The following is a 16,327-nucleotide window of genomic DNA, read 5'->3' on the forward strand; positions in this document are numbered from 1 at the left end:
GGGACCTACTTGGTGACGGCGCTGTGGCCTTGAAAGTAGGCGCTGGTGCTATCATTTTCCAAAATGTTCACTACATCACTGCATAACACACGTGCTACGGCACAGGGTCTGTGGCTAACTGCACGGAGTCTTGGCACCGACGTCGACAACCACCAGTAGCGTCGGGACGCTACGGATTTAGATCTCGCCAAGTCGTCGTTTCTACCGATTGACCGACTAAATTTGACGAATCGATTTAGGACTGTTTATTTGACGTTTTGATGGACGTGTTACGATTAATCAGCGGATGTGTTTATGCTAATTTGATGCTAAAAAAATCGGCAGGGAGGGCTAAAAGAAAGAAGCTAGGGATTTATGAGCGGAGGAGCATAAAAGCTCGTTTGTCCGACAAGAGGATTCATTTTTAATGAGAATGAGAGACTGAGACTGGAGGATTATTGATTGGGCGCGGAAATGTGGGAATTAACTCTTTTAATGTTTCATTGACCTCACAGGTAATCAGTCTGACCTGGGTAAGAGATACAAAGTCTTACCTTAGGGTGCTAAATTTAACTTGCTTTGTTTCAAGGTTAATTGAGTGAGTACGGAGGAAGTAGGCTTGTAGGCAACCATTTAAACTTCCTGCGCGCTAATAGTACAAATAGAGAAACTGTTCTTTTTTTGTTCTAAATCAGAATCATCGACAGAACTGCCAATTCCCTTCGAATTTTTAAAATCAACAAACAAAAGGCGTGCCAAATCGTCTAATTTACAACAAAATTCCTTTTGAACCCGCCATGAATTGTAAAATGGACGATGCGGTGTTTACACCGAACAAATAACGTGCCGTTAGTCATCTGTTATTTTATTACCACATGTTCATTCATGATGTTAAGACAAAATTTAGCATTCCATTATCAGACATCGCTGGTTAGTGCAGGCGTAATTACAGTCCTTAATTTGAATTAGATGCATCACCAACCTCTACAAAGCAAAAACCCTTTTGCTACAACGAGTTCCGAATCAATTTCGTGTAGTAAACTGGTGTTTTTATGCGGTCGGTTTTTGCTGAGGACCCTGTTAATCCTTCTTGCATCCTTACAACACTTCCGGTGACATATGCAAGGCGGCGCACCTAAAGGTCATGCGATATTATGTAAAATGTAGGGGAACTTGGGGATTATAGGTGATTTCCCCGGGTTCCCCTAGCACGCGCAACCTAATTCCCACTGTTTAAATTTAGACGTCACAACACGTATGAGCACAAAAGCCAAGCAACAATGGGGTGACAACACATCACTCACCATCGGCATCTATTTTCGCAATGTCCAGGAATTCCTGCAAGTGTTTGGGGACTTTGTCGTCTGACTCATCGTCAGTGTTGTCTTCCCGGTTCAGTTTCCCCAATTCCTGCTTCTGTTTCACTTTGTTCATGAATTCGTCTTCGATTCCAGTGGAGGCTTTGATGATTGGAGAGGTTTCCACCATCGACACTTTGATGACTTTGTGTTGTTTTCGTTCTTCTCTCGCGGCGATCTGGTCCAGGTACTCCTCGTACATTTGTTGTCGGAAGAACTCTGTCGCCACTGGCATAGACACCGGTCGCGTTTTCCTCGTTGCAAAGTCGCCCTTTTTGGAGATGTGGTAATCTTCAGGTCGGAATTTCCTCGACATGTCCAGGTTTCGTTTTTCCTCCTCCAAAATCTCCAATTCCCGCTGGATCTCCCTCTCTTTCTCCTGCAAGTATTCCATCTGTTGTTTGTACAATTCCTGTGGTAAAGAGTTCCGCCTCTGCGCATTTCCAACGTTTTGGTTATTTTCGTCGTCGGTGCTTTTACTTCTGGCGAGTTTTAGCCACTCTGACAGGTCCTTCGCTTTCAATCGCGCACTGTCCATGTTGAGTGGTAGCGTACTGAACTTCCGAAATTTCGGTTCTTGTGCATCTCGGATGATTGCCAACAATCTGTTACTCACATCGGGCTTAATCGCGGTAATTTCGACTTCATTTTTAACTTGTCTTTCAACCGCGTCGTGATAAGTCGTCCTATAAATAAACTTCTCGTGCAAATCAAGCAATTTGGCCGCTTCATCGCTCATTTTCCTGCTCTTATCCAATTGAAGCTTCTGCGTGGGTGAGAGACATACCAGAACTCGAGGATCTTCTTCAGTGGGAAGACCAACCCAATCTTTAGACATTGCTGGAATTTCAACACTATCATTCGATTTTTTCATGAAAGCCGGCAGATTAGGGGTTGGGGTTAGGAGATTTTGGGTTAAATGTTCAATGCTTGAAGACACATCAGCTAGTTCTTGCAAGATGTCCGTTCCGAACGGTTGAGTCGCTAGGAAGTTGACACAGATTTCGCGAAGAGACAACGGATATTCCTTTTTCGTAGGTTCTTCGTCTATTGAAGTTAAATCAGCAGTGGAGCTGTTTTTTACAGTACAGAGAGAGGTGGCGCGAGAAGAACTTCCACTGCTGTGAGACGGAGACGGCGAGGGTGCCGGTGGGCTCAGAACATTCGAGTAGAAGAGGGTTGTTGGACGAGGGACACCACAAATTGACTCGACTTCTTTGGACGGAGATTCTTTTTCTTCAGTTTTCTGATCTAATAAACTGCTTTGAACATTTTCCTCATCTAAAAAACGCTTCAGTGTTGACTCATGCTCTACTTTTAAATCTTGATCATCTTGTCTTGCGTTATTTTTTTGTTCTATTTTTTTTTCACTGTCGGCAGGGTTGAACTGTTTATATTCTGGTTCTGATGTGAGCAATTTTGAAAAGGGGTTGGGACTGGAAGGGGTTACAACCACAGGTGGCTTCATGTCATCCAGTTTAACAATTTCCGGACAATCTTTCGTGTCTTGTGTTTCGCTAATTTCTTCATTTTTGAATTTGTCGGATTTGGGAGGTGATTTTTCCAATTCAACGTGTATTATTGTTTCCTTGCTGCCCTCAGATTTCTTGGTGTAATCGTAAAGTGTCGGTTTAGGTTTCACGTTTATTTCGACTGGTATTCTTATTTCTTTAGTGATTTTTATTCTTTTATCTTGCTTTGTTGGTTTAACATTTTTTTCCTCTAGTTTTTTAGATCTAGGTTCTACTTCTACATTTATTATTTTTTCTTTGGGAACCTGATTGGCGGCTGATTCGATAGAAGAACCATGAGAAAAAGAACTATACTCTGATTTTTCATATGAGCTTTGCCTGAAAATTTGAGTATCTGTGGAGCTTTTCTCCTCTATTCTCACAGGTACTATTTTTTCCTTGCTTGGATTCTCTTTTGCATCAGCCTTTGGTTTCCAATCTTTATCAACTTCTACGTTTATCACTCTGTCCTCTAACTTTTTGGGAACAGTTTGAGCAAAGTTGTTTGGTTGAGTTTCAGTTTCTTTCTCAATTTTTATGTTTATTATGCGTTCTTTGGCTTCTTCTAATTTGTTTTCTCGTGCAACGGGTATAATTCTTTCTGCATTTTCCGAAAATTTAGAATAATCAGAGTATGAAAAAGAATTATCACCAGCTAGCTTTTCTTTAGTTTTATCTATTTTGCTTGAGGTGATATCTTCTTTTGTAACTGTTATTATTTTTTCAACAGGTGCTTCAGATTTGGACGATAAAAATTTTTGATTTATCCTTTCTTTGGTTTCTTCTAGTTTTTTATATAAACTAGTTTTTTCATCTTTCTTTACCGTAAATGGTATTATTCTTTCAGTCGTAGATCTTGAGTCTTTAGGACTTGGAGCGTCAACAATTTTATCTTTCGTTTCTTCTAGTTTGTTGGACATTAGTTCATCATTTTGAGCAATTTTCTCTTCTCTTTCGACTGTGACTGGAATTATTCTTTCAACAGTTGAATTTATATGTGCTTCAGATGTAGATGATAAAAAATTTTGATCCGCCCTTTCTTTAGTTACTTCTACCTTCTTTGAAGCAACATCTTTATCGTGTAGATTAGTTTTCTGGTCGTTTTCTAGCGTAATCAAAATTATTCTTTCTGTCTTAGGTCTTGAAGAGTCTGCTGAATTTATTGGTACTTGAGATTGTTTTTCAAATAACTTTTCTTTCGTTTCTTCGAGTTTCTTTGAAATAATTTTAAGTTTATTTTGAGTAGATTTCTCTTCTGTTTCTATTGTGATTGGTATTATTATTTCTGCATTGCTTGTTAAAGGTCTTGGTGTTTCGGATACTGAGGTAAAAAACTTATCTATTCTTTCTTTGGTTTCTTCTAGTTTTTTTGAACCGAGTTCACCCGAAGTTTGAGTATTTTTCTTTTCACCTTCTGTGGTGATTGGGATTATTCTTTCGACGTTAGATCTCGGATTAGTAGAAGGTGAAGACAAAAATTTCTCCTTAAGTTCGTGATCTACTTCTTGAGCTTTCTTTTCTTCTTTTTCTACTGTAACTGGTATGATTCTTTTTGTTTTTTCTTTAGTTGTTTCGTTTTGAGCAATGTTATGTCTATTTTCTATACTAATTGGTATTATTCTTTCAGTCTCAAAACTTTTGTAAGAAGATTCCGAAAAATCACTATGATCCGCGGAAGAACTGGACTGTTTCTCTTCTTCGGCTTTTATTTCTGCCTTTCTCGTTTTTTCTTCGTTTTCCCGCGTACTTTTTGAGCTTTTTGGTGCACTTGAAAACGAAACTTCTGATTTGAAGGTTGTAGTTTCAATTTCTTCTGACCTTGGTTGATCAATGGACATCTCTTCTTTGTCTTGAGCATCTCTTCTCTCCACTGTTATATTCACTACTCTATTCTGAATTTGAGGATCCTCCTGACATTTCGTTTCGTTTCTTGGAGAAACGTCGTCAGGAGTTGGAGGAGGTGTAAGTTCTGCTCCGATCGCTTTTTCTTCGTTCCACTCCACGCTCTGACCCTCTGAAACCAACACGTCGTCTTTCTTCACCACAAATGTCACTTGTTTCTTCTCTTCGGCAGTCTCCGACTCGCGGATGTCTGCGAAACTTGAATGTGCACTTGATAAGAGATCATCAGTGGTAATCTTCTCGTCGTCTTCTGATTTGGGGTCCGGCGTGGTACTGTTGGAGCTGTCATCCAAGAAGACGACTTCAGCTGTGGATTGCGGTAAATTGCTTGTGGAAATTTCATGGGTGACTGCAGGGACATCGATGATTTTCGTGCCAACTAGAATGGTTGGATTTGCCACCACACGTCTAGTTTTTTTTGGTCGTGACTGTGGAACGTCTGGTTCTGGAGTACCTTGTTTTAAATGGTGGGTGAAAGACTGCTCGCGGTCACTTAAATCGCTCGTTTCCTCGCTGATGACGTCGAGGAATCGCGGGTTTTGTACCATGGGAGAAAAGTACTGTTCTATGGCGGCTCGTTTTCGGGCACGTCGTTTTTTCACACTTTCCATAGTACTGATTTCGTTGATTTGTCTGAATGCGTCCTCCGGAGAATTGACCAAGTTTAAACCCTCGAGGAAGTTGCGGAGGGTGAGTTCTTCTTCTGGTGAGATTAAAGAGACTTCCTGGGTGGTACAAAGGTCTAAGTTCAAGGAGAGAGTACTTATAGTACCGGTTTGGACAAGGGGGTCCTCCATGGTGGTTGTGACTTCCCATTCTACGTCTGATTCTGCTTCCGACACTATCGCTTTACACTCGGATTTATCCTCGCTCTCGCTGACTTCTGAGAGTTCTTGGATTTTGACGTCATCATCATCCAAACTTCTACTCTTAACGGGCTTTTTGCCTTCTGGAGATTTAACTCGCTGAGGTGACTCCACCCGGTATTCCTTCTTGTCGCCTGGAGAGTCGCAACGTTCGGTTTCTTCAATGATTACCTCAGTGGCGTTCACTTTCGCTTTTCTCCTGTTGCGACCTCTTTTCCGGCGCGACCTTGCGTTATCAGCCATATCAGTTCCTAAACGAGACGGACGGAGACATTACAGGACAGGAGAAGACAACAGGAAGTGTTAGAAACCACTCACGTAACACGTTAGTCTGTTTTGCACTGACACAAACACAACACTGAGGGAACGCAAGCGGGAATTTTAACAATTTACTGTGAGAACACTGCGTTAACAATGATAAGGAAATTTTAATAATCGGAAGGAGTAAAACGCCACTGATTACGACCGAGCTGAGTCCACTTGAACTCGCATGTAGCTAATTACGGTTAATGTAGCGATATTGCGACTTACCTGATGGTGACGTCAACGATGTATATGTTGATGTTGATGAGCTCGACGACAATGATAATGGGGACCTGTGGGGGACTGCTGGGGTGTTGGGGGGCTCACCTGGAAATTTGTTACAATGTTACGTAACCGCGCATATTGTTTACTTATGTAAATCGCACTGTAACATAAATTCCCAGCATAACGAGGTCGATTGTTTTCGGTAATTTGGTAACGTTTCATTTCACTGAAATACACGATTATAACGGTTGTCAAGTGCAGCGATTGAATAATGCGTTCCATCATTATTGAAGTTAATTAACTTGTTTCCGCGGAATTGTCGGTGTCAAGGTGGTTACCAGAAACTTGCGAGGGTCATGGAGATGGTTCTGCACTAGTTTTTTGCAAAATTGTGTTGTTAAAATTAAAATTCGCCAGGAATTTAATGAAACAGCAGAGTGGCGCGCGGTTTGCAATAATGGGGAAAGAATTTGCATTTTTTTTTACCTTCAACTGACAGGTCTGAAATAGATGTAAAAAGTGTTAAATACGGACAATGTCAGGTTTCTTTGCTGTTTTAATTTAAGCTGCAATTATCTCTGTATACAAATATGATCAAGGCTTTGTCGGTTAATCTCACGGTAGCTCTTAATGGAAATGCGGTAAAGTAAACTATCCAAATTAATTATAAATTTAATTCAATTATGTAACCATGTAATTGTTGTTTTAGGGTACTAATTGACAATATTAAATAACTGAAATTGAAGGTTCTGGAAGTGTTTTGACAAAACTCACTTTGGTGTTCTTTGATGTTCTAATTCCGCGAGATTTATTTCCCAGAGTTTTACTTTTTTTGGTTCTTTTATTGGAAATTCAAATTTAAAAAAAATCGTAATCGACTTTATATGCAAATTTTAATAAAAAAAACCTCAAATTTTTAGTGTTTTTAGGTTTCTAAAGGCTTAAAAAATTGGAGTAGAAATTTATGATATCTAGACTTGTTTAAACGCTCCTAGTATTAATTTCTGATAGCTCGGAAATCTCGTGAATGTTTTGAATACCTACTACTCATTCCATTGTCCAGCACAATAATACCTCTATAATAAAAACAAATTGTCAAGACAACACATGTGTTAACATATATCTCTAGAAGACACAACGTTCTTTGTAAGCACGCGTTTCTCAGTGTTGGTATTTAGTGTACACATCCAAATCAACGGACAAAGAAATTAGCGAAATATTTCAAATACTAACATCCAAGGAATGTGTTAATTTCAGGACCCAAACATTTGATGTCGAAAGTACACTGTATTATTTACGTCCCTGGAATTCTAACAATGAGAGTAGAATATTCAGAATTTACTATTTTAATTTGTAATCAGTTACTACTTACAGCTCTCCATTATCGTTGGAACACTTAATTAAATAAAACTTAATAGTCAAAGTGGTCTTATCGTATAATTACATATTTAAATATTTGTTATTCCGGCTGTAAAATGTTATCAGTCGGTCTTAAAAAGTAGTTTTATTAAACTCTTTGAGGTCAGAACTCCAACAATAGAAGCATCACCGCCAATTTTTGCAAAGGAACACAATGGGAGGTGTATTTATAGCTTTCTTGATAATAATAATCTATTCATTTTTCATCCCTTTAATATAAAAAAGCTCAACTTACAGACTTTCGCGGTGTTAGAATACAATCCTTTGTAACACTACCACGACCACGGTAATTACCAACCCATGCCGACGCTGGATGTGGTAAACTATCTGGTCGTCGATCAAAACAGATCATAGGATATGTCCCACTACTCTTCCGGCTCCGGAGAGGGAGCGCCAAGCACCGGAGCGTATCCGGAGTCCGCTCCTTAAAATTTGACAATAACAACGTGTTTTGCATAATAACCCCCTAATGTTACACAATCTGCGTAATCCGATTGATTGTTCAGGTAGTAACAATAAAGGGAAGTAACGGGTTACGCAAAGGATATTCTGTAGTAATGCGTGGGCGATGTAATTAAAAAAAGCTCGTAAAAATTAACGAGGACCACCAATAAAAATTGTACAAATAGCTTGAACTTTGAACTTAATTACAGTTTTTCCAAAGCTATCGATTTCATGCATAATGGATCCTCTGAAAAATTAATAGGAAATGATGAAACTGAACGAAAAGTCCTCAATTCGAACCTTGAAACGTGGAAACATGCTGAATTATAAAATCAAAAGAGTTTTGTTAAAATCAATAACTCAGGATGTAACGCTAACCTTTTGTTAAACTTACGTCTCTTTTGCCGTTTCCTCCAAGTCCCTTTTTCGGCGAGCTTATCAAAACAGACCAACCACCGGAATTTCATTGCACTAAGAAACTGATCAAACACTAGTATGGATTTTTCCTGTGCCCGGATCGTTTCTAATAACTTAGTGAAGTTGGTGGAACTAATGTGTCTGACACACCTTCGTTTTATTGTTTTTCACTGGTTTGATTGGATTTATAGAGACGTTGCGGCTTGAGAATATTCAAGCTTTCGAAAACGAAAATAACGAGGCGATGTTTGCTTTAAATTATTCGCCTTCCATAAAGCACACAGCGTAATGGGATATTAATTAAAACCATAATGAAAGGGTGCGTTTCCCTTTTTTTTTTCACTCACCGTTCAAATTTCTCGTACTTCCGTTAACTTTCGATGCCAGTTCGTTGGACGTGTCAATAGTTTTCGATGAAGTTACTGTCGTGTAAGAAGTGGTGCTCGATCCTGTAAAAAACCGAATTGTAAAGTTTCCCCAGTGAAACGAATTGTCTTGTAATTTTTCCGTCACACTGAGAAGTGTATAAGCGGCGTTTGCGGAATCTTCTTGAAAGAGATGATTTTCGAACGAACGGTGTTAAGAATGAAGGTTGGTGAACCGTGAAGAGATTTTTCTCCAGAGTGAGAAGGAATTTCTTTTGATTGAAGCGGGATTTTTCAGGAATGCATGACGTGGTGAAGTGTGGATAATGGTTGGTATTGCAGAAACGTTGTTGCGGCGACAGGTTTTATGGAAGCCAATTGTGAAGTGCTTTGCCATGAAGACATAAAAATTGCTATTGAATTGAAATTTTTGTTAGTTGGCTAAAATCTTGTAGTTATTATTATGTTTAATTCGGTTTTTAGTGCGGAAAAGTGGTTTCAATGTGCTCAAATTAGGTGAAAGTCGTTTCAGTTTCAAATGGCTCAAATTAGAAATAGTGTCAAAACTACTAAAGTTACAAGTCCGAAATGAAAATATTTGCATTTTTTAGTTTGTCTTGAAAATGAAAATTTCTGAAATATCCGTCTCTGTTGTTCAAAAAATTTGAGATTTGGTACAGTCAGCAAGTTAGAAACAGTAACCTCACCAAATTTTATTGCGCTAACGGTAAAACTACTAAAGTTACAGGTCCGAATTAAAAATATTTTCATTTTTTGGCCTGTCTTGAAAATAAAAATTTCTAAAATCCGTTCCTGTTACTAAAAAAATTTGAGATTTGGGCTAGATACTCAACAACCGGTAATCTCTTTAAATTTCATTCAAATCTACTAAAATTACAGGTCCAAATGCAAAATATTGGAAACTTTTAGACCGCCTTGAAAATAAAAATTTCTTAAATCCGTCCCTGACTTAATGGAGCAAAACTCCATCATTTAGAATAAGAAGACAATAACTCTACATTAAAAATAACTTTCTATTGCTCCAGAATAAATTTCATCCAAAACTTAATATTCTGAATGCTAATAAAAAAGTCGGCAAAAAATTATTACTGTTACATTAATAGGTTACTATTTTTGGCCACTCACTTCTGACAGTTTCCGAATGCGTCTCCTGATGGACCGTCCTATATTGTCTCCTCTTGGGCGATCCGCCGTCCCTGCAAAATTCACATTATGTAATCGATACCCTGTCAATCGTAATTGTTATTTCGTTCTGTTACTCTGTCGGACATTGTCATGTCACTCAGAGCAGAGGATTTCTGCTTGGAAAGTTTTAGGGTCATCGGGAGTGACGGACAAGGCGAGGCAATAACATGTGGGCACATGACGATGCCACCTTATTTATTTTTACGACGAAAAGGGCTAGAAAACCGATTCGATAATGAGATTGAAGCAGATAATTAGTAAATTATTGGTTGTTGTCGATATTTGCATGTTGTGATGTCATGGGCATTATTTGAAGTTCATTGTTTGGTATTTTTAGCTGCTGTCGATATGAATTTGATGACAGTAATGTAAGAACAATGGTTAATCAACAGTCGAGGATTATTAATGAATTACCGCGTAATTTTTGTAGTTGAATTACAAGCGCGCCATCTGCAGACGCGAAGAATTGACCACAAAGTTACTCACTCATTTAATCCGAGCTTGAGGGTATCTCCTGAATTCCTCAATAAAGCATGAGCTTCAGCGTTGGAGATGTCTTTTGTGGATTGGTTGTTAATCGATGTGATGAAATCTCCTTCTCTGATGCCTCGAAGCGCCGCTTTGCTGCCCGGGTTTACCTATATCAAAACACGTCTGTGTAGAAAGTTGCCTATCTCGAAATGCAATCTTATTGCGCATTTTTCTTGCAAAAATTTCAAAAAGACCAATTCTTTTCGCACTTCCCTCTCATTTCCTCACACACCCCTTATCTAAAATAAAGTAAATTTACTTGAACCCCAAACTCCTTCTGTCTCTGAGGCGAACAGAACTTCAACATCACTTCCGATTTCTCGCAATCACCATAAATATTGATCGATCGACAACCGCTCGGTGTTGTTTCTCGAAAAAACTGCCGCTTCTACCACTGCCCACAGTTCATTAACATTCAGAGCCCTCTTTCTACTATCACAGAGGGTGCTTAAGAATGTTAATATTAACACAGCATTAGTATGCACTCGGTCTCTTGGACAAACACAAGTTGAATTATCACGACAACTCAAACGCTCATTTTTATGGTGATATTTGATAGGAGACGCCCTCATGGTCTGGTTTTCTGGGGGCTGCACTTTGTCAGATAATTACTGGGAATAAAACGATAGGAGGAAAGTATTAGAGTGATTATGGGAGATAAGGGCGCTTTTTACGTCGTTAAAGTACTTGAAGTAGACGTTAAATGTAGAGTTTATTGTTTTGTGTAAGTATAAAACGAGGATTTATTGCGATTATTGTTTTGTTAATTGATTGGAACCGTGGAACTTATTGTTCTGGCCGAAGAGCTTTTTTATCGGTCTTGCTCTAATTAAGTGAAGTTAACTGTTTAGAAGTGCAACAAAAGCTTGTTTATTGATTTTGCGTAAAAGGGCAATTTTGCAATTATGTGTTTATGTTACAGAATTAATTAACTGCACTATTGATTTTGGAAATTAATTGTAGATATTATCCTAATGTAAAATAATATTGTTGCAGCTCCGTTATCGATTTGCATATTTCCATGAATTTATTTTGGTCCAAAAATTGCAGTCAGCTTAATGGAACCGAATATTAAAAATCTAGCACTTTTATACTTTATATTCTACATATTTTTTTTAAATAACGTAATTTTCCGTTATTTTTAGTTAGAAACATCAATCGATCTCTTTTTATTTGAGTATCAATTATTATGATCATCAATTGGTGATTACCAAACACGTTTTTTAATAAATCATCGCAACCTTTTTAAAAGTAGATATTTCGTAATTAATTATGTTTATGATTAATAATTATCGGTAATTTGGCATGATTGATTAGTCACCGCTTTATCACAATCAAAGTATCAATTAAATTCGTGTAATTTTGACATTAAATCATACTTTGGAGTTTCTCTCTGGATAAGAATGAATGTTTGACAGATTTTGACACGAAGGAAAATTAATTTAAATCCTCTCTACGATTCGAAATCCACCTTCTAATTTCAGTACCTGTCTTTCAAAATTAACCTCAATTCAAAACAATTTGTTCCGACTACCGAGAGCTATTATTACAGCCAGAGTTATTTAATTTCAGCTTTATTTCCGTCAGATTAAGTTCAAGCTCTCAATTCAATTATACGACGTAGTGAACAAAGGGAGAATTGTTTAAATTGAAACAATGGGCGTTAGAAGAGTTTCTTTGGATTTGGAACGTTTATGGTGAATTTTACCCTCCTGTAGTAAATATCACAGACATTAAAAAACTGCAGTGTAACCTTCAAAATGTTCGTGACATTTCTAAACTAATTTGAATTTCCATTACATGCTGCTCCTGTACATTTATTACCATAAATATGACATCTTCAAAGGTGAGTTTCAGGCGGTGGGTAAATTGAATTTGGACCCGAATTTTTTACCCACGTCTGCATTTGATTATCGTCTCTAATTAACTTAAACTCGAGAAGAATTGCGATTGAAATCGTCCCCGACATTTAAAATTCTGCTTAATTAACAAAAACCCATCATGGAAATCACATCTTTAATTAATACCATCGTCCAGTTAATCAAATCCACATTAATCACACATTACATCACTGATCAACATGAATGAAAGTTGTTTACTTCTTCGAGAGTGTAATTTGTATGAATAAATCCCATTGAATCAGATAAAACCGACGATGAATGGTGACTGTTTATAACGATCATTTTTTCTTCATCGACGTTGAGAAGGTCAAAACGTGAGGTTACTTCAAGTAATGTGAAATTAGGCGCTGTTGGTAACACTAACTACAGTTTTTTAGTACGTGGTTTCCCTTCCAAATGGCCAAATGGTCATTAAGGACAATCTTTGAATTTTATTTAAGTGAATAATTCTGCACTTAAATCATTTCCCGTCTTTTCCTACTATTATTTACGGGACTCGCTTTACACTCCATAAACATGAATTAAGAATGTGTTTTACATTGGGAGAGAAAATTTAGATTTACCGAGGAAAGTTTCGCTTTGGGGAGCAAATTTAAAATAAGAAGATTCGAATTTTTACATTCAAGCCACTTACCATTTATAGCAGCATTGTGACATTAATTATACGATGAGGAAATATTAAGTGCAGTAACCCGAAAAATTTCCAAAAAATCTAATTTCTAAACCAATTAACATACCATTTTTTTAATTATCTAAAAATGAACAGGCCATTTATTGCAACGATTAGCATTTCGCTCAACTTTATTACACTCCATTTAAAAGTTGACCTGCTAGGATGCGATTTCTATGCAAAACAGCTGTAAGAAAGGCAAATGTAATGAATTCCAGATTTTCATAAGATATTAGAATCGCGTTTAATCACGTAAACGTGCACGTTGTAATTAGCACTTTTTGACCCCGGGAAAAGAACGTTTAAATTAATTATAATTTACAACGAATTGGTTGGGCAATTTGACCGCTTTGGTTTTAAAATTTATTGCAAAAAATCGGCAATAACTGGTGTCAAGGCAACTTTTAAACTAGAGAGAACAAAAATTTGAACTAGTTCGAGAGTTATTTCGGTCTATTAATTAGTTTTTATGTACTTTTTAAAACCACTCGAGAGTTTTATCTCCGGTTTCACAGTTAAGTCAATATATTTACAACTCCATAAAGTGTTTTAATTTTATTAGTCGTTACACATTTCTCATAAATTTTAATTCGTATTTTGAACAAACAGTTCTTGTCCGAGCTCTGAATGAAACATGAGTGTTCTTTCTTCAACAATGTGGCTTAATCCTCGTACAAAAAGCACCTGGCAGCGAAACAAGAGAGTCGTTTAAATAACACAAAGAGAATTTTCCTCCGAGATTAATTAAAGAAAAATTCCGCAGGAACGGATATGTTTAGACGTGAAACAAACGTTTGACGTTATCCTGCAGGATTAATACGTCCAGATGTCGTATTTCAGCGAAATTAGCCGCTTTTACATGTAATCTGGTCTTTGATTGATGACGTTTGTGGAAAGAGGGGAAATGAAAACGTTATATTATCGTGACAGGATTTATCACATGTGATTTTGTCGGTTTCATTAACGGCGGAAAAATGGAGACGGGGTTTAGTGAAAAGTCACTTTTTTCACTTTGTTCCCCGGTGGTAACGTGCCAAGAAATCCGCAATTTTTATTGTTGGCGTCCAAACTGTATGAACACCGCTAAATTAAGACTCGCACTCTTTACCTACTTACCCACAGAATTAACAAAACAAATTCATGGTAGTTCATATCGATCAATATTTGTCTGGTTACTTTTCGCAAACAAAATTCAATATTTGCAGAGTGTAATCAGCATTCGCGGTTGTAAATTTTCAAGTGTAAATGTTTGGAATTGACGGAAAAGGTTAATGCAGAGGAGTTTGGTGGTAGATTCAAGTTCAGATCCAGGAAACTAATTCCCTCGGGGAATTTATTCCAGAGGTGTTGCTACTATTGGAATTATGACTGCCGGTTTAATGCCAGTGTCAAATTCCATACAGAATAATAATATCATGTCAGGTGTGCTTGGATTTATGATTTATCTGTTTATTCAACGGAAATGAAAAATGTCATCATTATTCGTATTTTATGCGTATTTAGTTTGGAAAATACAAGAAACTAGAAAGATTGTTTTTAGCAACACCTAAAAAAAGAAATTCCACAAGCATTCAGATGACATCGATCTAACTTTAGATCCCACCGTCCGAAAATTGCACAAACGCATTTTTCCCCTCAAACCAACAAATGGCCACAACTTCCCCGACACGAATCTCAAAACGCTCAGCTCCCATCAATTTCCCACCAAATACCGCGCAGCGTCAGACATAAACAATCCACGCATTAATTGTCACGTGTCAGTAAACACTTCTTAAAATAAAGCAAGAGCTGGCTAAGATCACGAGGGGAGACTTACCCTCGAAATTCGCAGTGGTTGATGGACGTCGGCGCCTCCGTGCAACCGAAACCCCCACGGAGAACCTCCGTCCAAGACAACTTCGCGAGTTGTCATGGCTTCGTGGACATCGGCGGCGTCGCGACGCCAGTTGGGCCGAAGCCAACACGATCACTCGCACAATCCACGATGATGCGACGAAATACGATCATCGATCAAAATAGACGGACGCATGGAGGTGCACGCCACTGGTTTTCGGAACGGCGGTAATTGAATTTAATTGATGACAGCTGGAAAATAAAAAAGATGTGAGCTAAATGGACATGGGAAAACGTCTGTTTTGCTGCCGCGATACAAGAATAATTGCTGGACTTAATTACCGCTTCATTAAGGAATTCGTGCTTTCAAAGGACTCCTGTCGGATTGATTTTTGGAAGTTTCATTTACTCTGAATAATATTGTGTTTGGTTGGAACAGCTTTTCAAAGTTCATCATCACACGCTTGTGGAAAATTGATGCTGACGAGGGTCTTCATACAGAGAAAAGTTTTTAAGGGTTAATGAAATTTTCGAGTTTTATTAGTGAAGTGTGAAAAGAGAATGATGGAGAGGTGGCTGAAATGGCAATGATTGATTAAATTATTGCTGTCTCAGAATGGAACATGACGTGCAGCAAAATGATTTTTTTCACGTTGTAAAAAACAGGATTTGTTCCTCTCTGATTTGTCATTTTGTAACTAAAATTGAACTCGTTTTTAACAAATCAATGTTTAAACAATAGTTAAATATTAGGAGTATTATTATTCATTTTAGTGCTATGCTATTAGCTGCACGTTCGCGTTTCCTCTTTCATCACTTTTTTATGTCATTTTCAAACATCCTATTAATAATTCTGTTTATCATCTATGTTGTTCCTTTGTTGTGCAAAGCTTGGACCTTTCTGTCTTTGAACTTCCCCAATAATGTAAAAGCTCGGAGACGAAATATTAGCATTTATTTCGTTAAAATTTGCGAAGAAACGTGTCAAACTGTGAAGACCCATTGTTTGTTGTTAATTTCAGTGTAAACATTTTGTAAATACAAACAAATTCTGCCTGACAAATTATGTAGACTACCCAAATATTGGCATTAGTTTGTCTAGATTTTCAGGGATCTGTGCAACCACTTAGAAATTCGGAAAAAACGAAGCGCAATTCGTGACTGGTTTGTGGAAATAATAATTTGCAAATTATATGAATTTTCATTAGCATGAATTACGTGAATAATTTTCAAATTTTTTCCCATTTTACCTACCGAAACGTTCACCCACTGAAAATCTCACAGGTAGTTATGAAGTTTAGTCACAATATTTCATAAAAGCCGCAAACTTAACACCGTTTAGAGCATGGTTCTACTCCTACGCGTCGTTTGTTGGTCACTAGAGGAACTGAAGTAGA

The 16,327-nt window shown here is 37.6% G+C and overlaps 1 protein-coding gene across 1 annotated transcript in view; it reads right to left on the reverse strand.

Moving 5' to 3' along the window:
• Positions 1-16,327, reverse strand: part of CAP (Cbl-associated protein) — a 28,289-nt gene extending 11,962 nt beyond the window's left edge. The window contains exons 1-7 of the mRNA XM_088033608.1: positions 16,185-16,327; positions 14,914-15,182; positions 10,482-10,633; positions 9,936-10,006; positions 8,772-8,873; positions 6,148-6,246; positions 1,284-5,867 (exon numbers count right to left, since the gene is read on the reverse strand). Coding sequence (XP_087889734.1) covers positions 1,284-5,867; positions 6,148-6,246; positions 8,772-8,873; positions 9,936-10,006; positions 10,482-10,633; positions 14,914-15,009 — 5,104 coding nt within the window. The 5' untranslated portion in view covers positions 15,010-15,182; positions 16,185-16,327. The remainder of the gene's footprint in view (positions 1-1,283; positions 5,868-6,147; positions 6,247-8,771; positions 8,874-9,935; positions 10,007-10,481; positions 10,634-14,913; positions 15,183-16,184) is intronic.

This window comes from Gnatocerus cornutus, chromosome 4 (assembly GCF_029298725.1).
Source record: "Gnatocerus cornutus isolate USDA-ARS CGAHR chromosome 4, icGnaCorn1.1, whole genome shotgun sequence".
NCBI lineage: Eukaryota > Metazoa > Arthropoda > Insecta > Coleoptera > Tenebrionidae > Gnatocerus > Gnatocerus cornutus.